Raw genomic sequence first — 23876 nt, 5'->3', positions numbered from 1 at the left:
TTTGAGTCCCTGGCGGCATAGTGTGTTTCTGATGGTAGGCTTTGTTACTTTGGTCCCAGCTCTCTGCAGGTCATTCACTAGGTCCCCCCGTGTGGTTCTGGGATTTTTGCTCACCGTTTTTGTGATCATTTTGACCCCACGGGGTGAGATCTTGCGTGGAGTCCCAGATCGAGAGAGATTATCAGTGGTCTTGTATGTCTTCCATTTCCTAATAATTGCTCCCACAGTTGATTTCTTCAAACCAAGCTGCTTACCTATTGCAGATTCAGTCTTCCCAGCCTGGTGCAGGTCTACAATTTTGTTTCTGGTGTCCTTTGACAGCTCTTTGGTCTTGGCCATAGTGGAGTTTGGAGTGTGACTGTTTGAGGTTGTGGACAGGTGTCTTTTATACTGATAACAAGTTCAAACAGGTGCCATTAATACAGGTAACGAGTGGAGGACAGAGGAGCCTCTTAAAGAAGAAGTTACAGGTCTGTGAGAGCCAGAAATATTGCTTGTTTGTAGGTGACCTAATACTTATTTTCCACCATAATTTACAAATAAATTCATAAAAAATCCTACAATGTGATTTTCTGGATGTTTTTTCAAATTTTGTCTGTCGTAGTTGAGGTGTACCAATGATGACAATTACAGGCCTCTCTCTTATTTTTAAGTGGGAGAACTTGCACAATTGGTGGCTGACTAAATACTTTTTTGCCCCACTGTAAATGTTAGGGGGCAAAGATTCCCGGTTTATGTGATGCTTGTCGTTTGATGCGACACAGATAGGGTGGTGAGAGTGGGGAAACAGAAGAGTCCTTGTCTGTTCTTTTGAGTTTTGAAGCCTGACAAAGTGAAGTTAGGATATATGAGTTATCCTGTACGTGCCGAATACATTAAAATGTTACAGTTGTCAAGCTTATGGGCATGTGGCAGCAGTTTGTAGAAGGAAGGGTCCAAGGTGTGAAAAATGTGCAGAAGGGCATGAGACAAAGGAATGTGTAGTATTGGGGAAAGTAGTGGACTGTGTTAATTGTCAGTAAGATTGGATTTTTAGCATTTATAGCAATGGTTATTAATTGTACTGCAGGGATGGATCAGAAGTCTCAGAAAATTGAGGTTGTGGTGGCAGCTGCAGAGAAGTATTTGGGTGTGCGAGACTTGACAGCAGAAGAGTTACAGGATGTGTTAAGTGGTGATGTCCCATCCTTTCAGTGTGATGACATGAGGTAGGAATACATACATTCAATTAGTGGAGTAGGGGGGGTGTTAATTTGATTTAATATAATTTAGAAATTTGTGAGCATAGTGTTATATGGTAGGGTACTTATTTAGTACATTTTTCTTTTTCAAGTAAAGTATAAGGGAGTTGTACTCCAGTCTATTAGGAGGCGGTAATGAAACAAATTGGATGCCAACCGCCGTTGAAGAAGAAGACATCCCCAAAATTAGCCCGATCAACGAAAAACGTCAATTCCCGTCGGCCCTTGTTTCAAGTGAAGGGAAGTAAAATGTCGGCGATGGATGGGATGGGCCTCTTAATGTGCTTTTAACAATATCTCAACCTTTAATACTGTATTTTAAACGTAAATGTCACGTTTTAGAAAATAACGGTTAGTTGAAGATTGTGGATTTAAACGGACAAAACATATAACTGGATCTAAGGTATGTATTTGACCGGTGTAGCTAGGAGGATAGCTAACGTTAGCAAACCTGGCTAGCTAGCTAACGTTACTGCTATTTCTGGCAGGTCTGGCTAGCTAGCGACGAATCTGATTCCAGTGAAAACGTGACGATTATAACTAGTTTCAGTGATCAAGTGTATTTACTAGTTTAGTTCGTTTGTAGTTTACCAGCCAGGTCAACTGGTGTTGCAAGCAACATACGAGAGTGCGGCCTGATCCAGGTATTTTGCAACAGCTAACGTTAGCTTGCCACTTCCAGTTAATGCAATGGCTAATTAGATAGCTAGCTAGCTAACATCGTCACACACGACACTGCAAGATTCTTCAACATTTTATTTGACTTAAGTTATTTATCATCAGACAAAGACTCCAGCGAAGAGGAAACAGAGAAGGATGAAGAAAGGAGTAGGACGAGGTTGAGGTGTTACCAAGGTGATACGGAGAACCCAGATGACGAGCCTAGCGAACTGGTGAGTGTTATTGTGTGTGTGTGTGTGTGTGTGTTTTAAGCTTTTCCATTGACTGTAGCAGCTATTAATGTGTGTGTTTGTCTGTCCCCTTCATATAGGGAGCTGCCATTACTGCAACCCCCGAAACACTTTCCTGCCTGGTCTCTCTTCACTGCTATCCACAGCATCTCCTCGGCAGGTAATGCCGGCCTACGCTACATTAATTTTAAAATCTTTCCTGTATTTTTTTGTCCTGCCAACGTAGTGGTGCACACACTAAACGAAGAGGCAGAGACGGGGGTCTCACACTTATGAAATTATTCCCTTGGTCGTGAGGATTCGCGATACCACACTGTCTCACGAAAAATATGTAAATTAGATTAGCTAGAACGAGCAGTGGCTCAAAGCCGCCTCATAAACGTTTTCAGTCAGACATTCACGCTTGCCATACAGAGTTGAAATGTCAAGCCAATACATTTAGAATTGGGTAACATTGCTTGTCCCACTTCAGAGCTGTAATGATTTGATGCTTTGGTTAAAGGCAAGTACAAATGCATGCTAGTAGTAGTCATCGCTCCTGTACACATTCTGGCTGATGTGATACATCATCACTGGTAGGATCTCATTGGCTTTTGCTGATCACCGTTCTCAACTTGTCGTTCGTTAAACATGTCACTCTGCAAGAGCATTGCAGATTTTCTGACAATAAAATCCAACATTTTAGAACGTATCGGGATGTCTCATAGACGGATCTGTAGCCCTCAGATTTCTTCCCTGACTCGCTCACATTAAACAAGCATCGGTGACAGCTGCGAGCTTTGAGTAGGCAACACCATGGGTATTTTGTCTCCGATTTCAAACTTGTCTGGGACAGCTAAATTGGGGCCAAAATCACATGCCTGACTAAGGAGAGGATGTCAGTGAAAAGTCAGCTGAAATGTATTGGAGAGTGAGACACCCTATATAATGAATTGCATAACAGGGAATTTAGATGTGCCAGTTCCACTGTGCGTGGTTTCATGAGTGATGTATTTGTATTCCAGTTCTGACCTTGAAGTGGAGTTGACAGCTGAGGTGAGAGTGGAAGGCTCGTTACTGCTCAGTATCCTGTCCACTGTCGCCCCTGGTATAGGCAGCAGGAAGACAGGTAAATACTTTGTACCAACTCTAATACACACATACAGTACTCTACTTCCCCCAAACACACACACACACTCTTGACAGATTGTGGGCCCCAGGTGGTTGATAAAGGCCTAACATTTCTTGTCTCATCTTTCAGGGTTGCTCTTTGATCCCCGACCCTCAGTATCCATCCTCCACCCACAACCCCAGGCTCCAGGGAGTTCTGGACTACAGCTTACCCCAGGCCCAGCTCCCATCCTGGCCATGGACTTAACTCAAATCCCATGCCTTAAAGGGATGCCTGATGTCCCTCCTCCTCACGGGATCACAGAAACTGCCAAGAGCCCCCTGCCCTCCTCCACATCTTCCTCCTCTCCCGCCTCCCCACCTTCCTCTTCATCCTCCTCTCCTGGTGCCGTGGCAACCAGCTACAACAATGATATCCAGGAGGGAAGTGCCAACAGCATGATGATGGGTGATGTGGTGTCCTCCACTTCTGCCTCAGTGGCTCCCCCCTCTCACTCTGACCCCTCGTTCTCCTCCTCAGATCCCTTGTTATGCCTCTCACCCCGTGTGGGCACCAACGGACAAAAAGAGCTCGAGACTGAGATTTACGACCCATTTCACCCCACGGAAGGAGAGAGAGAGGAAGGAGCGGCGGAGGAGGAAGGGGAAAAGTACGACCCCTTTGATCCGACCGGCTCTCCCCCCTCAGAGAGAGAGGAAGAGGAGTGTGAGACGGGGGGAGGGAGGGAGCGAGGGAACAGCGTGAGCAGCAAGGGGAGCAATGCTAGAGGGAAGAGAAGGAAGGTAGAGACGGGGAGGACAGGAGGAGAGGAGAAAGACAATGCTCCTCCAGACTCCACGGATGCTCTCTCTGTTCCCCCGCTCTCACCGCGCTCCCTCCCTCTCCCCCTTCGGAGGAGGCTGGACCGAACCAAAGAGCCCCGGGTGAAAGTACGGGACAGGAGAGAGAAGGCGAACCACTCGGACCACTCTGAGATTGAGGAGGGTGAGATCGTTGGGGCCACTGAGAGGGACGGAGGAAAGAGGGAGGAGAGAGGCCGGGAAGGAGTCCTTCCTCTCGTCCTCCCCATCTCCTCTGGCAGTCCTTTCCTCCACAGGGGAGCCAAGCCGGAGAGGATCCTGAGGGTGTTGGACGGGGATAGCTTTGTGTCGGTGCGGGCTGAGGGGGACTGGGCGGGGCTGGTGATGCCTGGCAGGGAGGATGGGGAGCCCATGGATGAGGAGGAGGAAGAAGAGGAGGAGGAGCTGGTGGTGGTCGGGGTAGGAGATCTGAGGAGGAAGCTGGTCAGCCGGCGTAATGCGAGATACCGCTCCTCCTTCCCCTCTTCCCGCTCGCCTCAGCACCTCCCACCGTCTCCTCACACCGTCCCTCTGGCCCCCTCCCCGCTCACTGCCGAGAAGGACAAGAGCCGCAAGAGCTCCATGGAGAGGGAGCGGCGCAAGCGAAAGGAGTGCAAGGTAGGGGAGGAGGAGCAGGAGGAGGAGAGGAGGAGGAAGAAAATGAAAGAAAAGGATGGTGGTAGAGAGAATGGTGGGGAGAGGAAGGAAAGACACAGGGAGAGGGGGCGGCGGAGTGAGAAAGAGAAGAAAACAAAAGTGGAGAAGGAGAGAGGGAGGAGCAGCAGAAGCGACAGCAGGAAGAGGAAGAAGAGACGACGGAGCACCCCGGAATCTTCAGTACGCCCCCGCTCACAAAACACCTCAGCGCAGCAGGCCCACGGGGGCCGCTCCTGGTCAAACACTTCAGAGGACCGACACAGAGACAGAGACAGAGAGAATAACAGAGACCGCTACAGAGACAGAGTTGGGGAACGAGACGGTGATCGAGACAAGGACAGAAAGAAAGATGACACCCGGAGAAGGGAGAGGGATGGAGACTCTAGCCGGATAAAGAGGGAAAGAGAGCGAGACCGCGTCCGCAAATCGACCAGCCGAGAAAGAGGCAGCTCCAAGAGGTCCAAAGGAAGCGTAGAACCAAGGCACCGGGAAAGGGACAGGCACCAGGACAGAGAAAGGCACAGAGAAAGGCACCAGGACAGAGAAAGGCACAGAGAAAGGCACCAGGACAGAGAAAGGGACAGGGAGAGACGTCGAGATGGTCGACCCGTGGTGCCGCCATCCATCCAGGATCTCAATGGCTCTGACCTGTTCGCCATCAAGCGCACCATCACGGTCACCACGACCACCACCACCACTCTCCCCGGATCCCCCCCGCTGGCTCCATCCTCCCCCCGCAGCCCCTCTCAGGGCTCCGAAAAGCCCCACAAGAGGAAGAAGAAGAGCCGTCGGCGCTCGGACGAAGAGTTAGAAGACAGCATTGGCCGGCGTGGGAGCCTCTCCCTCTCTCCGCCGTCACATTACCATGGCTATGACTCGGACCACTTCTCAGACAAACTGGAGATAGACATGCATTCTCTGGACGGGGAGGCTCTGGATTCAGACTACCCCACTATAGAAGACTCTCCTCCCCAGCTTCTGGAACCCGCTGCCCTCAGCGCCAAACCCAAGACTGCTACCAAACCTGGACGCCACCACTTCAAGAAGAAATCACGAACGGGCAAGAAAGCTGGTCAGTCCAAGTCTTCCTCCTCGGTTCGACCTAAAGGTAAGGAGCTCTCCACCTCCTCACTCTCCCCAACCCAGGCCACCCCCGGCCTGGCCTCCGCCCCAGCCACCCTCCCCTCGGCCAAACGAGGGCGGAAGATAGGGAAGGAGAAAGAGCGTGGGGAAAAAGGAGGAAAGAAAGAGTCTGGTCGGTCTGGCAGGTCCAAGAAATTAAGTGGAGGTGGGAGGAAAGCCAAGCTGCAGTCCAAAGTGTCAGTGTTGGTGCGCGAGGGTGTGAGCAGCACCACGGGCGGCCCGGTGGGCTCGGGGAAGCTGGGCATGGAGCTCCTCGGGGTGGGCGGGCCAGTAGGGGGCTCTGGGGGGCCGGTGGTGGGAGGCTCCATTGCCGTGGTCTTTAGGAGGGACAATGAGAGCAGATCTCCGTTCCTCAAGCCGTGCTCTGAGCCTCTATTGCTGAGTGGACGCAACAAGGACCTGGGGAAGGTGGGCAAACGCAGTTCCCTGGCCGTTCCACCTTCCTCCTTGCTGGCTAATCCCACGGTGGCAGCGCTGAAGTCCAAGAAGGCCAAGCCCAGCTCTACCACCTCCACATCCTCCTCGGCGTCTTCGCCCTCATTGTCCCTAGCAACCAAGCGTAGGAGGCGGCTAGCAAAGAAGACGCGGGGAGAGAAAGGCCTAGCCAGCGGTTTGACGGACGTGGATGGTGCTATAGCCAACTGTAGCTCTGAGGGCGGCGGCTGGGGTGGGTCTTCCTCCGACATCCAATCAGGAGTGGGGGCTAAACCCTCCAGTCCGCACTCTGGTCCAGCTGGTCCAACCCCTTCCTCATCCTCTTCATCATCCTCTTCCACCAGTGTCCTCCCCCCGTCCTCCTCACCCCCCCACACCCCTCCGCCCTCCCTCACCACTTCGCGTGATGCTCGGGAGTCATCTCCCGACTCTCAGACAGTGGACAGCAGCTGTAAGACTCCTGAGCCCTCTTTCCTACCCGAGGACTGCCCCGCTCAGACCCAGAGCACCCTCAACCTGTCCCCCTCCAGTCCCTCGTCCCAGGGGGGAGGCCTCTCACAGTACGGCCCCTCCAACATTAAGCCACTCCCTCTAGACGAAGACCCCAAATCCCTGGCCTCACCCCCTTGTTCCTCATCTGTCTCTGCCCTCGCCTCGCTTTCCCTTCCTCCTTCCTCCACAGACCCCTCCTCCTCTTCCTCCTCTTCTGTTTCTTCCTCCTCGGCAAACAAGCTGCCACCGCCCCCACCTCCCCCTCCTGCTGCCCCTACCCTCCCCTGGAGTCTGCAGACAGGAGTGGACTGCACGGCCGGAGGAGTTTTAGCATGTAAGTCTCTTGTCAGTAGCATTCCTTATAATAATGTCAACAGGTGCAGTTTTGGTACGTTTTTGTGTATTCCTGTTGCTACTATGAAGTGTATATAATATGTATAAGGTTTTACTAACCCCATGCTCTCTGTATTTCAGTGACAGCTCTGCTGTTTAAGATGGAAGAGGCCAATATCGCAAGTAGAGCCAAAGCCCAGGAGTTCATCCATGCTACCAGCCAGGTGTGTGTGTCTTTGATTAATTATATTCCGTTATCAGTGTGGGGATATATATACAGTACTAGTTAAATGTTTGGACACACCTACTCATTCCGGGGTTTTTCTTTTCTTTTGACTATTTTCTACATTGTAGAATAATAGTGAAGACATCTAAACAAGGAAATAACACATTATGTAGTAACCAAAAAGTGTTAACTTCTTGGTGTTAGGGGGCAGTATTTTCATTTTTGGAAAAAAAACGTTCCCGTTTTAAATGGGATATTTTTTTTTCAGGAAAAGATGCTAGAATATGCATATAATTGACAGCTTTGGATAGAAAACACTAACGTTTCCAAAACTGTAAAGATATTGTCTGTGAGTATAACAGAACTGATGTTGCAGGAGAAAAATCCAATCCGGAAGTGCCCCAGGTTTTGAAAGCGCTGCGTTCCAATGACTCCCTATATGGCTGTGAATGTACCATCAACAAGCTTACACTTTCTACGTATTCCCCAAGGTGTCTACAGCATTGTGACGTAGTTTTACGCATTTCTGTTGAAGAATAGCCGTATGGGGGCACATTGCGTAAGTGGTCACATGGTGGCTCCGAGAGAGATTCTCGCGTAAAGTGCAGAGGTAGCCATTACTCCAATCGGTCCTAGAGAAAAAGGAATTGTCCCGACGGACATATTATCGAATAGATATTAGAAAATCACCTTGAGGATGGATTCTAAACAACGTTTGCCATGTTTCTGGTTATATTATGTAGCTAATTTGGAATATTTTTCGGCGTTGTGGTGACCGCAATTTCCGGGCGATTTCTCAGCCAAATGTGAAGAACAAAAATAATATTTTGGGAAAAAATGAACTTTGGATGTCTCGTGAGTGATGAACTTTGGAAGTTTTCAAAGGTAAACGATTTAATTTGATTTTTTATTTTATTTTTGAATTTATCCCTTTTTCTCCCCAATTTCGTGGTATCCAATTGTTGTAGTAGCTACTATCTTGTCTCATTGATACAACCCCCGTACGGGCTCGGGAGAGACGAAGGCTGAATGTCATGCGTCCTCCGATACACAACCCAACCAGCCGTACTGCTTCTTAACACAGCGCGCATCCAACCCGGAAGCCAGCCGCACCAATGTGTCGGAGGCTACACCGTGCACCTGGCAACCTTGGCTAGCGCGCACTGCGCCCGGCCCGCCACAGGAGTCGCTGGTGCGCGATGAGACAAGGAGATCCCTACCGACCAATCCCTCCCTAACCCGGACGACGCTAGGCCAATTGTGCGTCGCCCCACGGTCCTCCCGGTCACGGCCGGTTACGACAGAGCCTGGGCGCGAACCCAGGGACTCTGATGGCACAGCTGGCGCTGCAGTACAGCGCCCTTAACCACTGCGCCACCCGGGAGGCCCTTAATTTGATTGCTTTTCTGATTTCCGTGACAAGTTTGCCTGCTGCTAGCAAGGCATAATGCTATGCTAGGCTATGATAAACTTACACAAATGCTTGTCTAGCATTGGCTGTAAAGCATATTTTGAAAGTCTGAGATGACAGAGGGATTAACAAAAGGCTAAGCTGTGTTCCAATATATTTCACTTGTGATTTTCATGAATAGGAATATTTTCCAGGAAGATTTATGTCCGTTGCGTTATGCTGATTAGTGTCAGATGATGATGATAACGGTCCCGTTCACGGGCTGGGCGTCACTACAGGTTAATGCGTTTGATGAGCTGGATGAGCTCTGTTCAAGACGATCTATAAAATCGTATGTTTCACCGAGTCGTGGCTGAACGACAACACGGATAATAAACGGTTTTTCTACATCCGGTAAGAAGAGGGGTGGTGGTGTGTCTATTTGTCAATAACAGCTGGTGCACGATGTCTAATATTAAGGAAGTTGAGATATTTTTCGCCTGAGGTTGAGTACCTCATGATAAGCTGTAGACAACACAATTTGTTTTGTGTCAATTTTAATTTTACCTTTATTTAACTAAGCAAGTCGACTAAGTTTTCATCTATATTTTTAGTAGCCGTCTATTTACCATCACAAACCGATGCTGGTACTAAGATCGCACTTAACAAGAAAATGCTCATCCAGAAGCGGCGCTCCTAGTGTCCGGGGACTTTAATGTAGGCAAACTTAAATCCATTTTCCGTAATTTCTACAAGCATGTCACATGTGTCACCAAAGGGGAAAAAACTCTAGACCACCTTTACTCCACACATGGAGACACACTCGTACAACGCCCTCCCTCGCCCTCCATTTGGCAAATCTGACCATAATTCTATCCTCCTGATTCCTGCTTACAAGCAAAAACTAAAGCAGGAAGTACCAGTGACACGCTCAATATGGAAGTGGTCCAATGATGCGGAATAGAGGTCGACCAATTTAATCGGAATGGACGATTTAATTGGGGCCGATTTCAAGTTTTCATAACAATCGGTAATCAGCATTTTTGGACACCGATCATGGCCGATTACGTTGCACTCCACGAGGAGACTGCGTGGCAGGCTGACTACCTGTTATGCGAGTGCAGCAAGGGAGCCAAGGTAAGGTGCTAGCTAGCATTAAACTTATCTTATAAAAAAAACTATCAATCTTAACATAATCACTAGTTAACTACACATGGTTGATGATATTACTAGTTTATCTAGCTTGTCCTGCGTTGCATATAATCGATACGGGGCCTGATAATTTATCATTGAATCATAGCCTACTTCGCCAAACAGGTGATTTAACAAGCGCATTTGTGAAAAAAGCACTGTCGTTGCACAAATGTGTATCTAACCATAAACATCAACGCCTTTTCTTAAAATCAATACAAAACTATATATTTTTTAACCTGTGTATTTAGTTAATATTGCCTGCTAACATGAATTTCTTTTAACTAGGGAAATTGTGTCACTTCTCCTGCGTTCTGTGCGATGCAGTCAGAGTACATGCAGTGATTCCTAACAAAGACAGCCAATTTCACAAACGGGGGATGATTTAACAAAAGTGCATTTGTGAAAAAGCACAATCGTTGCACGAATGTACAGTGGGGCAAAACAGTATTTAGTCAGCCACCAATTGTGCAAGTTCTCCCACTTAAAAAGATGAGAGGCCTGTCATTTTCATCATCGGTACACTTCAACTATGACAGACAAAATGAGAAAAAAAATCCAGAAAATCACATTGTAGGATTTTTTATGAATTTATTTGCAAATTATGGTGGAAAATAAGTATTTGGTCAAAAGTTTATCTCAATACTTTGTTATATTGTTGGCAATGAGAGGTCAAATGTTTTCACAAGGTTTTCACACACTGTTGCTGGTATTTTGGCCCATTCCTCCACGCAGATCTCCTCTAGAGCAGTGATGTTTTGGGGCTGTTGCTGGGCAACACAGACTTTCAACTCCCTCCAAAGATTTTCTATGGGGTTGAGATCTGGAGACTTGCTAGGCCACTCCAGGACCTTGAAATGCTTCTTACGAAGCCACTCCTTCGTTGCCCGGGCGGTGTGTTTGGGATCATTGTCATGCTGAAAGACCCAGCCACGTTTCATCTTCAATGCCCTTGCTGATGGAAGGAGGTTTTCACTCAAAATCTCACGATACATGGCCCCACTCATTCTTTCCTTTCCACGGATATGTCGTCCTGGTCCCTTTGCAGAAAAACAGCCCCAAAGCATGATGTTTCCACCCCCATGCTTCACAGTAGGTATGGTGTTCTTTGGATGCAACTCAGCATTCTTTGTCCTCCAAACACGACGAGCTGAGTTTTTACCAAAAAGTTATATTTTGGTTTCATCTGACCATATACCATTCTCCCAATCTTCTTCTGGATCATCCAAATGCTCTCTAGCAAACTTCAGACGGGCCTGGACATGTACTGGCTTAAGCAGGGGGACACGTCTGGCACTGCAGGATTTGAGTCCCTGGTGGTGTAGTGTGTTACTGATTGTAGGCTTTGTTACTTTGGTCCCAGCTCTCTGCAGGTCATTCACTAGGTCCCCCCGTGTGGTTCTGGGATTTTTACTCACCTTCTTGTGATCATTTTGACCCCACGGTGTGAGATCTTGCGTGGAGCCCCAGATCGAGGGAGATTATCAGTGGTCTTGTATGTCTTCAATTTCCTAATAATTGCTCCCACAGTTGATTTCTTCAAACCAAGCTGCTTACCTATTGCAGATTCAGTCTTCCCAGCCTGGTGCAGGTCTACAATTTTGTTTCTGGTGTCCTTTGACAGCTCTTTGGTCTTGGCCATAGTGGAGTTTGGAGTGTGACTGTTTGAGGTTGTGGACCGGTGTCTTTTATACTGATAACAAGTTCAAACAGGTGCCATTAATACAGGTAACGAGTGGAGGACAGAGGAGCCTCTTAAAGAAGAAGTTACAGGTCTGTGAGAGCCAGAAATCTTGCTTGTTTGTAGGTGACCTAATACTTATTTTCCACCATAATTTGCAAATAAATTCATTAAAAATCCTACAATGTGATTTTCTGGGTTTTTTTTCCCTCATTTTGTCTGTCATAGTTGAAGTGTACCTATGATGAAAACTACAGGCCTTTCGCATCTTTTTAAGTGGGAGAACTTGCACAATTGGTGGCTGACTAAATACTTTTTTTGCCCCACTGTATATACTAGGCGGTGTCAGAGGAAGTCCCAAAAAATTGTCAGACTTCAGACCTCGGTCATCAGGTGAACTGTGTTTCCTTCCACACATTGGTGCTTCTGAGTTAAGCGGGCGGGTCATGTTTTGGAGGACGCATCACTCGACCTTCGCCTCCCGAAACCGTTGGAGTTGCAGTAATGAGACAAGATCGAAATTGGGAGGGATTTAAAAAGCTTTTTTTATCACCATTGACCTCATGGTGAAATCCCTGAGGGGTTTCCTTCCTCTCCGGCAACTGAGTTAGGAAGGACTCCTGTATCTTTTTAGTGATTGGGTGTATTGCTGCACCATTCAAAGTGTAATTAATAACTTCACCATGCACAAAGGGATATTCAATGTCTGCAAGGCATTGGAAAACCTCCCTGATCTTTGTGGTTGAATCTGTGTTTGAAATGCACTACTTGACTGAGGGACCTTTTCAGATAATTGTATGTGTGGGTTACAGAGATGAAGTAATTCAAAAATAATGTTAAATGCTATTATCAGCCGGGCTAGACAATCTGGACCCTCTCTTTCTAAAATTATCTTGCCGAAATTGTTGCAACCCCTATCACTAGCCTGTTCAACCTCTCTTTCGTATCGTCTGAGATTCCGAAAGATTGGAAAGCTGCTGCGGTCATCCCCCTCTTCAAAGGGGGATACACTCTAGACCCAAACTGCTACAGACCTATATCTATCCTATCCTGCCTTTCTAAGGTCTTCGAAAGCCAAGTTAACAAACAGATTACCAACTCTGTCAATCACCACATTCTTATCAGCAGACTCAACAGCCTTGGTTTCTCAAATGATTTCCTCGCCTGGTTCACCAACTACTTCTCTGATAGAGTTCAGTGTGTCAAATCGGAGGGCCTGTTGTCTGGACCTCTGGCAGTCTCTATGGGGGTGCCACAGGGTTAAATTCTTGGGCCAACTCTCTTCTCTGTATACATCAATGATGTCGCTCTTGCTGCTGGTGATTCTCTGATCCACCTCTACACAGACGACACCATTTAGTATACCTCTGGCCCTTCTTTGGATACTGTGTTAACTAACATCCAGACGAGCTTCAATGCCATACAACTCTCCTTCCGTGGCCTCCAACTGCTCTTAAATGCAAGTAAAACTAAATGCATGCTCTTCAACCGATCGCTGCCCGCACCTGCCCTCCCGTCCAGCATCACTACTCTGGACTAGAGGTCGACCGATTATGATTTTTCAACGCCGACACCGATTTATTGGAGGACCAAAAAAGCCGATACCGATTAATCGGACGATTTTTTTTAAATATTTATTTTCTTTTTTTTAAATTATTTTTTACAATTTATTTGTAATAATGAAAATTACAACAATACTGAATGAACACTTATTTTAACTTAAAATATATAAATTTAGCCTCAAGTAAATAATGAAACATGTTCAATTTGGTTTAAATAATGCAAAAACAAAGTGTTGGAGAAGAAAGTAAAAGTGCAATATGTGCTATGTAAGAAAGCTAACGTTTCAGTTCCTTGCTCAGAACATGAGAACACATGAAAGCTAGTGGTTCCTTTTTAACATGAGTCTTCAATATTCCCCGGTAAGAAGATTTAGGTTGTAGTTGTTATAGGAATTATTGGACTATTTCCCTCTATACCATTTGTATTTCATTAACCTTTGACTATTGGACGTTCTCATAGGCACTTTAGTATTACCCGTGTAACAGTATAGCTTCCGTCCCTCTCCTCGCTCCTCCCTGGGCTCGAACCAGCAACACAACGACAACAGCCACCATCGAAGCAGCGTTACCCATGCAGAGCAAGGGGAACAACTACTAGAAGGCTCAGAGCGAGTGATGTTTGAAACGCTATTAGCGCGCGCTAACTAGCTAGCCATTTCACTTCGGTTACACCATATCGGGAGTTGATATGCTTGAAGTCATAAACAGTGCAATGCTTGACGCACAACGAAGAGCTGCTGGCAAAATGCACAAAAGTGCTGTTTGAATTAATGTTTACGCGCCTGCTTCTGCTTACCACCGCTCAGTCAGATACTTAGATGCTTGTATGCTCAGTCAGATTATATGCAACGCAGGACACTCTATATAATATCTAGTAATATCAACCATGTGTAGTTAACTAGTGATTATGATTGATTGTTTTTTATAAGATAAGTTTAATGCTAGCTAGCAACTTACCTTGGCTTACTGCATTCACGTAACAGGCAGTCTCCTTGTGGAGTGCAATGAGAGAGGCAGGTCGTTATTGCGTTGGACAAGTTAACTGTAAGGCTGCAAGATTGGATCCCCCGAGCTGACAATGTGAAAATCTGTCATTCTGCCCCTGAACGAGGCAGTTAACCCACCGTTCCTAGGCAGTCATTGAAAATAAGAATGTGTCCTTAACTGACTTGCCTAGTTAAATAAAGGTATAAAAAAAAATATATATATAAATTCAAAAAATCGGCGCCCAAAGATACCAATTTCCGATTGTTATGAAAACTTGAAATCGGCCCTAATTAATTGGCCATTCCGATTAATCGGTTCGACCTCTACTCTGGACGGTTCTGACTTAGAATATGTGGACAACTACAAATACCTAGGTGTCTGGTTAGACTTTAAACTCTCCTTCCAGACTCACATTAAGCATCTCCAATCGAAAATTAAATCTAGAATCAGCATCCTATTTCGCAACAAAGCATCCTTCACTCATGCTGCTAACCATACCCTCGTAAAACCGACAATCCTACCGATCCTCGACTTCAGTTATGTCATCTATAAAATTGCCTCCAACACTCTACTCAACAAATTGGATGCAGTCTATCACAGTGCCATCCGTTTTGTCACCGAAGCCCCATACACTACCCACCACTGCGACCTGTTCTCTCTCGTTGGCTGGCCCTCGCTTCATACTCGTCGCCAAACCCACTGGCTCCAGGTCATGTACAAGTATGCTAGGTAAAGCCCTGCCTTAACTCAGCTCACTGGTCATCATAGCAGCACCCACCCGTAGCACGTGCTCCAGCAGGTATATCTCACTGGTCACCCCCAAAGCCAATTCTTCCTTTGGCTGCCTTTCCTCCCAGTTCTCTGTTGCCAATGACTGGAACGAACTGCAAAAATCACTGAAGCTAGAGACTCATATCTCCCTCTCTAGCTTTTAAGCACCAGCTGTCAGAGCAGCTCACAGATCACTGCATCTGTACATAGCCCATCTGTACATAGCCCATCCAACTACCTCATCCCCATACTGTATTTATTTATCTTGCTCCTTTGCACCCCAATATCTCTACTTGCACATTCATATATATATATATATATATATTTTATTTATTTATCACACACACACTTATTTATTCATTCATTCATTCTCAGGCCGACTCTCTATATATTCTGCACATCTACCATTCCAGTGTTTAATTGCTATATTGTGATTACTTCGCCACCATGGCCTATTTATTGCCTTACCTCCTTTATCCTACCTCATTTGCACATACTGTATATAGACTTTTTCTACTGTATTATTTGACTGTTTGTTTGTTTATTCCATGTGTCGAACTGCTTTGCTTTATCTTGGCCAGGTCGCAGTTGTAAATGAGAACTTGTTCTCAACTAGCCTACCTGGTTAAATAAAGGTGAAATAAAAAAAATAAAACCAATATTGCACACAGTGAGTCAATGCAACTTATGTGACTTGTTAAGCACATTTATGGTCCTGCACCTCCTGAAGAGGTTGTATATTTATTGACTAAAGACACTTCAGCCTTTCATTTCTAAAAACATAATTCCACTTTGACATTGTGGGGTATTGTGTGTAGACACAAAGTCTCAATTGAATCCATTTTAAATTCCGGCTGTAACACATCAAAATGTGGAAAAAGTCAAAGGAGGTAAATACCTTCTGAAGGCACTGTATACGTGTTACATATTTGTCTTGGATTGTTTTGAAGGTGTTCGATATCTGACCAACCATTTCTCATCATACCTTCCATCTCTCTCTCTTGCAGATTCTCTCCCAAACCAATCAGAACCATTCATCGCAGCATGCCCCTTCTTCCTCCTCCCAGGTTCCTCCTTCCCCTGGCCCCACCCCTGCTCAGTTCATCCTGCACAGCGCTCTCCCATTGGTGGGCTGCACCAAAACCCAGCCCAACCACCTGCACCATGGCATGTCTTTGGGTGGTGGCTGTGCCCAGACCCCGCCCCCTCTCATGCCCTCTGGGTTCTCGGGAGGGTCCGGAGACTCCAGTGATATAGGCTGGGACAACGAGAGCAAGGACCCTGACAAGGTAGCACCATTAAAAACCATGTCTTTCTACCACTCTCATATCTTCCAATTACTGATGTGTGTGTGTGTGTGTGTGTGGAAATGAATAAGGTCATCTGACTATCAGTACAGTACTGCATAGTGTTGGCACAATACCAGAATGTTGACTTCATTAATGATACTAGGTTTTGTATCACGATGTTCAATACCAAAACGATACCGAGGCAAAAAAAAAGGCATATTAGCCAAAGTTACAGAATGGCACATGATCCAGGCACATGATCCAGACAAATATGCTCAGCTACTGCTCTGTTCAATCGTTGGGCATCTTTTGAGTTAAATATCAACACATTTGCATTTTTATTTTTTTAAATTTTTTTTACAAACATTTTTTTCAGAGACAGCCATGTATGCATTAATGAATCAATTATGCAATCAGTTTGACTTAGGTAAAAATGATTAACTACATAATGGTAATCGTTTATTTCAATGGTAAATACATTTGTTGCATATCCACAATACAGGTGAATGCATATTCAATAGGAGTGTGTGCATGCATTGAGTTATCAAGCTTGTTTTTGGGTGATTCCATGGGGCTACAGATGACAAACCATTTCCCTTCCATTTTGGGACACATTTTGTGTTCATCAACAGCATTTGTATAGAAGTAGCTTTTTTCACGAGAATGTTTGTCTCTTTAATGAGTTATGATGTCATTCACGAGGCAATAGATCATCTTTTGGAGAGATGAGAAAGAGACCGAATAAGTGAATCCATAAAGTTTTTATTGGCAATCAGCTATGAAATCAATATTATGCCTTAGTTTGCATATCATCACAAACAAAGTCTAGGGTAGTGAATTGATGTTAGCTTTAGCTGTCACCTAGCAAGGAAAGTTAGCCTACAAAGCTGGACACTATCGGTATATTCTTCCATTGTAAAGGGTTCTAGTCTGTATTGACTTTGTTTTGCGAATCAGTAATTAACAGTTTCAACATCTACATGCCTTGTCGCATTATTCAAGTCTGTTAACTTCTGTTTAGTATGAGTGGGAGCTTATATGAATGCAGCCCAGACTCCCAGTGAAGGCTAGCAAGTGGAGCAGGCACTGTGCGCTCTATAAGAAGGGGTCGACTGCGCTGATAAGAACGGCTTGACCCGTGAGACACATTTGACAGAAGTACCGAAAGTAACATTCTACTGCAAAACATTTTTTCATGCTCTGGTATCTGAAAGGTAGTGACGTTTCGGTATACCGTGCAACACTAGTACTGCACCTCTTATTTTATTTCTCTCGCTCTCAGTACCTGAAGAAGCTCCACACTCAGGAGCGTGCGGTGGAGGAGGTGAAGCTGGCCATTAAGCCTTACTACCAGCGTAAAGACATCAACAAGGACGACTACAAGGACATCCTGAGAAAGGCAGTGCACAAGGTAACCCAGCCCTCTAACCATAAACCTGCTTTACCTTGTTATTACATGGTTTAGCACAATGTTATTAGTATTATTACATGGTTTAAGTACGCTGTTATTAAGTGGCTAGGCACACAGTGTTACATGGCTTAGCACAGTGTTGTTAACTTTGTTATTCGATGGTGTAAAACAAACACCTAATTCTATGAATGACTTGATAAACAGTTGAATCAGGTGTGTTAGTGCTGGGCTGGAACAAAAAAGTCTGCTCCGCCAATGGTCAGGCTTTTGGGTTTAGTCTGTAGTGTCTCTCAGTAATGGAGTGTAGGTGCATTTTGTTCCATAGGAATAACAACCTGTTTGTGACATTTTAATAGATTGGCTAACACAATGTTAAAAGATTGGCATAATTACTAGACTGAGTGGTGTGGTGTCGATTACAATTACTTTTGACTTGTTTGTGAATGTTTATAGAATTTCCACAAAACAGGTATTGGCAGTTGTTGGAAGTAGACTTCATAAATAAGGCCAGAGGGAGTGTAGAATATTTAAGCAATAAGGCCAGAGGGAGTGTAGAATATTTAAGCAATAAGGCCAGAGGGAGTGTAGAATATTTAAGCAATAAGGCCAGAGGGAGTGTAGAATATTTAAGCAATAAGGCCAGAGGGAGTGTAGAATATTTAAGCAATAAGGCCCGAGGGGGTGTAGAATATTTAAGCAATAAGGCCAGAGGGAGTGTAGAATATTTAAGCAATAAGGCCCGAGGGGGTGTGATACATTGGCCAATACACTGAACAAAAATATAAACGCAACAGGTTAAGTGTTGGTCCCATGTTTCATGAGCTGTAATATAATATATATAAAAAAATAGCATGTGCACAAAAAGCTTATTTCTCTCAATTTTGTGCACAAATTGGTTTACATCTCTGTTAGTGAGCATTCTCCTTTGCCAAGATAATCCATCCACCTGATAGGTGTGGCATATCAAGAAGCTTATTAGACAGCATGATCATTACACAGTTGCACCCTGTGCTGGGAACGATAAAAGGTCACTCTAAAATGTGCCGTTTTGTCACTGCCACAGATGTCTCAAGTTTTGATGGAGCATGCAATTGGCATGCTGACTGCAGGTATGTCCACCAGAGTTGTTGTCAGAGAATGTAATGTTCATAAGAACCGTAGACCATGTGTAACCACGCCAGCCTGGGACTTCCACATCCGGCTTCTTCAACTGCGGCATCGTCTGAGACCAGCCACCCGGACAGCTGATGAAACTGTGGGTTTGCACAACCGAAGAATTTCTGCACAAACTGTCAGAAACTGTCTCATCTGCATGCTCGTAGTCCTCACCAGGGTCTTGACCTGACTACAGTTTTGGCGTCGTAACTGACTTCAGTGGGCAAATGCTCACCTTCGATGGCCACTGGCAAGCTGGAGAAGTGTGCTCTTCACGGATGAATCCCGGTTTCAATTGTACTGGGCAGATGGCAGACACCGTGTGTGGCATTGTGTGGGAGAACGGTATGCTGATGTCAATGTTGTGAATGGAGTGCCCCATGGTGGGGGTGGGGTTATAGTATAGGCAGGCATAAGCTACGGACAACTAACACGATTGCAATTTCTCGAAGGCAATTTGAATGAATAGAGACACTGAGATCCTGAGGCCCGTTGTCGTGCCATTCATCTACCGCCGTCACCTCATGTTTCAGCATAATAACACATGGCCTCATGTCGCAAGGATCTGTACACATTTCCTGGAAGCTGAAAATGTCCCAGTTCTTTCATGGCCTGCACACTCACCAGATATGTTACCCATTGAGCATGTTTGGGATGCTCTGGGTCGACGTTTACGACAGCGTGTTCCAGTTCCCGTCAATATCCATCAACTTCTCACAGCCATTGAAGTGTGACAACATTCCACAGGCCACAATCAACAGCCTGATCAACTCTATGCGACGGCGATGTCTCGCGCTGCATGAGGCAGATGGTGGTCGCACAAAATACTGACTGGTTTTCTAATCCACGCCCATACTTTTTTTTTTTTTTAGGTATCTGTGACCAATAGATGCATATCTGCATTTCCAGTCATGTGAAATCCATATATTAGGGCCTTATTTATTTAATTGATTTCCTTATATGATCTGTGACTCAGTAAAATCTTTTAAATTGTTGTATGTTTATATTTTTGTTCAGTGTGAGGCCAGTTAGACATACTGCCAAATTCTCTAAAACGGCATTGGCCTAGGGCTTTTCTTATGCTCGACGCGAAACTGTATATTGGCCATATACCACAAACCTCCGAGGTGCCTTACTGCTATTATAAACAACATTAAAAAAAAGGACCGTAAACAAGTATTTTTGCATCATACCCGTTGCTATATTGTCTAATATACACAAGGCTGGAATACTGTTTCAGCAAATAAGCATCCAGGATGCAAACTACCCGGTTTATAATGCAGAATATGTAACTATGTTCCAACACAGTAACAATTGGAAGTTGTAATTACGTTACATTGGAAGTAATTACAGCCTAGCGAAATTACTGTGTAGTTAGTTTAACAGCAATTTGATATAGTGTGTTTATGACTAATACCGACCTGTGTGTGGTTGTCTCTGCTTCTCAGATCTGCCACAGTCGAAATGGAGAGATCAACCCGGTCAAGGTGAGCAACCTGGTCAAGCTTTATGTTCAGAGGTACAAGTACTTCAGGAAGCACGGTCGAAAGATGGATGAGGAAGTGAGGGAGGACAGAGAGATGGATTCCTCCTATTGATTGGAGAAGGGGTCGCTCTCACACTACTCCCATTGGTTCTGCTGCCCACTCTTTGCACGTGACTGGGCCCACTGAGGCCGTAGAGTGACATTTGTTTTATTCACCTCCCTATTTGCTGTCCCCATGTAAACTCGTAACCGCCCCCTCTCTCGTCTCCTGTGTGTCTTGCTGTACAGAAATATTGAGTAGATATCCGCAAAATATACACACGCACTATATGAATAATAAAAATTACAATGTTATGGGAGCGATGCAGAACACACATGCATACACACTTACACGTGCGCGCACACACACATACTGTACATACTGTAAGTACACTACACTAACTCCTTTCTCTCTGTGTGGTATAAACCTGTCAGGTTGTTGGTCGGCTGGTTTAAATATAGAGATTTGACACTTGATTTTCTGTTCCCGTCTTTTATTTGAAGTCTACTCTGAGGTGCGGTTTCCTGAGCACAAGCGAGTTCGCTTTTAAGTCCAAGACCAGGCTTAATCTGTGTCCGGGAAACCAACCCTGAAGGTTTTTGTACTCTGATCAGTGCTTAGGCAGAGAGCGAAATAAATGAACGCAAGGTGTCACTGTCCTACAAGCTATGGATTTACAGGCTTGCAGCGTACTTGTCACTGACTGAGTGAACTGTTTGTAATAGATTCTTTATCAATGCTGTTTCTGAACCAGGCTTAAATACTGTATGTACTGTTTAAGTTATGTAAGAATGTAAACACCAGCCTAAAGTAATTATACGCATCTGTGTATCCCTCTCTGTCATACACAGAGGCAGATCTAGGATCAGTTTTATCCTCCACACAATCCTTACCCTACCCATTTAAAGTAGGGAACTGCAAAACTGGCCATAGATAGATTTTAGGTGCAATTTGACACTTACTCTGTGCTAAGTCTGTTTGAGTCTCTATTGGTTTCTATAAGTGTTAGTGAGTAATTTTTCTAGTCCATGACCACAGGATATCCGTCAATAAACGGACATCAATTTAAACATTGAAAGCATATGCCTTGTGATGTCAGAGCTGACTGTTAAAAGCAACCATGAAAATGAAGTACCCCTGCGACTTGATGAGTTTACACATTGGAAGTTGAAGCTATGTGGTGAGTCAACGCGTGTTGGGTGCCTGGGATGTGTGTACTATGTTGGATGTATCATCGCGCTTGTTCCTTTCATTGTCAGGTCTCTGTTAGTGGGTGAACACTCCTGTCAGTTTATCTCTACAACTGTTTGACCAGTCAGGCAGTCAGAATTGGAACCAATGGAATAGTCCCAAAAGAGTCAACTCCAACCAACATCAAGAGCACCTCCGAAACTATGTAAGTATATAATTATTAAGGCTGTCTGTCAGTCAAAAAGTTGATAAACTGATTAAGGCCCAGTTCCATCCCCTTCCCTTATCAACCAAAAGCATGAAACCTTAGGCCGACACCGAGTTCACCAAACATTATTCCTAATATTGAGTTGTACTTGCACATCCCCTTGTGCCTTCAGAACAGCCTCAATTCGTCAGGGCATGGAAATTACAAGGTGTCCAAAGCGTTCCACAGGGATGCTGGCACATGTTGACTCCAATGCTTCCCACAGTTGTCAAATTGGCTGGATGTCCTTTGAGGGGTGGACCATTGATACACACGGGAAACTGTTGCACGTGGAAAAACCCAGCAGTGTTGCAGTTCTTGACACAAACCGGTGCACCTGGCACCTACTACCATACCCAGTTCAAAGGCACTATTTTATCTTGCCCATTCACCCTCTGAATGGCACACACACTCCTTGTCTCAAGGCTTAAAAATCCTTCTTTAACCTGTCCTTCTTTTAGGTGCAATTTCATGCTACTACTCTGCTTAGTCTGAGTCTACATTGTTTTCTATTAGTGTTATCAGTAAATAAACAGACCAAATAAAATGGTAATACACATTGAAATCATATGACTTGTGACGTCAGAGCTGACTGTTGAAAGCAACCAATGAAAATGAAGTCTTCTGTATAGCTTGATTGTTTCACACGTTCCATTTTCTACAAGGTTAGAGCTCATTTTAAGTCCTAATCAAAATATAAACAATGTCACTCGTTGACGCCCAAGAAATAGAATCATGTTGGAAGTTGAAGCTATAGAAGGTGTGTCAACGTGTGTCGGATGCCTGGGATGTGTAAACTGTGTTGGATATATCAGCACACCCTCTTTCCTTTCATTGTCAGGTCTCCGGTAGTTAGTGAGTGAACACCTCAGTCAGTTTCTCTACAAGTGTTTGACTAGTCAGAATTGGAACCAATGAAACAGTCCCAAAAGAGTCAACTTCAAGCAACATCAAGAGCACCTCTACACTATGTAAGTATATAATTATTAAGGCTGTCAGAGTTACCCAGATTAATATACTTTTTGACATTTTAATGCATCATTTTATTTTTTTAACAATTATCTGAAAGTGTTGGAAATGCATTGAAAACATCCAAAATACATTATCTATACAGCAAAAATCTACAAGTTGGCATTGACGTTTTAAATAAAGTGAGCTTTCTCAATTTACCTAATTTGCTAACCGTTACTTGAGACAAAATCAAGACCTCACTATATGTGTAATGTGTTTTTGTATGAACTTGGACACTTCCCAACCTCCTATTCATCTTCAGCACGAAACCAGTGTCTACATATGTGAAAACAGAACATTTCTATCAGGGGCAGTCGCCATAGCCTAGCTCAAGGCCAAAAATGTAAAGTAAGCAACAGCAAAGTAGGCTAAAATTATTCCAATCCTGATTTAAAATGCATGTAGGACCATCTTTTCCCTGTCTTTTCAAAGATGCCTAGAGATCTTTTGATCTTTGAGAGAACCTTTTCTGCTCTTGTAGGAAACAATCACTCCCCTATTGCATTTGCACAAGCTGCCCCCTTGTTGGCTACTATGTTGCAATATCTACAGTCGAAGTTGGAAGTTAACGTACACCTTAGCCAAATACATATAAACTCAGTTTTTCACAATTCCTGACATTCAATCCTAGTAACAATTCCCTGTCTTAGGTCAGTTAGGATCACCACTTTATTTTAAGAATGTGAAATGTCAGAATAATAGTGGAGTGATTTATTTCAGCTTTTATTTCTTTTATCACATTCCCAGTGGGCCCGAAGTTTACATACACTCAATTTGTATTTGGTAGCATTGCCTTTAAATTGTTTAATTTGGGTCAAATATTTTGGGTAGCCATCCACAAGTATCCCACAATAAGTTGGGTGAATTTTGGCCCATTCCTCCTGACAGAGCTGGTGTAACTGAGTCAGGTTTGTAGGCCTCCTTGAACGCACACGCCTTTTCAGTTCTGCCCACAAATCTTCTATGGGATTGAGGTCAGGCTTTGTGATGGCCACTCCAATACCTTGACTTTGTAGTCCTTAAGCCATTTTGCCACAACTTTGGAAGTATGCTTGGGGTCATTGTCCATTTGGAAG

The 23876-nt window shown here is 44.8% G+C and overlaps 1 protein-coding gene across 4 annotated transcripts; it reads left to right on the top strand.

The window, feature by feature from the left end:
• The first annotated feature begins 1432 nt into the window (after positions 1 to 1432).
• LOC110521912 (splicing factor, arginine/serine-rich 19) lies at positions 1433 to 23475 on the top strand. Of its 4 annotated transcripts, XR_005040866.1 has the most exons (11): positions 1433 to 1644; positions 2025 to 2134; positions 2233 to 2312; positions 3157 to 3260; positions 3393 to 7163; positions 7304 to 7386; positions 15978 to 16259; positions 17542 to 17670; positions 20274 to 20312; positions 21611 to 21747; positions 22631 to 23475. XR_005040866.1 is itself a non-coding variant. In XM_036968667.1 (10 exons), the coding sequence occupies exons 5-10, from the start codon at positions 3500 to 3502 to the stop codon at positions 21626 to 21628; spliced, it is 4215 nt and encodes a 1404-aa protein (XP_036824562.1). In that variant the 5' UTR covers positions 1433 to 1644; positions 2025 to 2134; positions 2233 to 2312; positions 3157 to 3260; positions 3393 to 3499; the 3' UTR covers positions 21629 to 21989. The 4 variants fall into 4 exon arrangements, 3 of the variants coding, with proteins under 3 accessions (XP_036824562.1, XP_021455539.2, XP_021455538.2); XM_036968667.1 differs by lacking the exon at positions 22631 to 23475 and having other exon boundaries at positions 21611 to 21989; XM_021599864.2 differs by lacking the exons at positions 21611 to 21747; positions 22631 to 23475 and having other exon boundaries at positions 1434 to 1644; positions 16038 to 16259; positions 20274 to 20827.
• The last annotated feature ends 401 nt before the right edge of the window (positions 23476 to 23876 follow it).

The sequence above is a fragment of the Oncorhynchus mykiss genome, chromosome 30, assembly GCF_013265735.2.
Source record: "Oncorhynchus mykiss isolate Arlee chromosome 30, USDA_OmykA_1.1, whole genome shotgun sequence".
Taxonomy (NCBI): domain Eukaryota; kingdom Metazoa; phylum Chordata; class Actinopteri; order Salmoniformes; family Salmonidae; genus Oncorhynchus; species Oncorhynchus mykiss.
The sequence above is the reverse complement of the archived record's forward strand: the minus strand, read 5'-3'. Positions and strand labels throughout refer to the sequence as shown.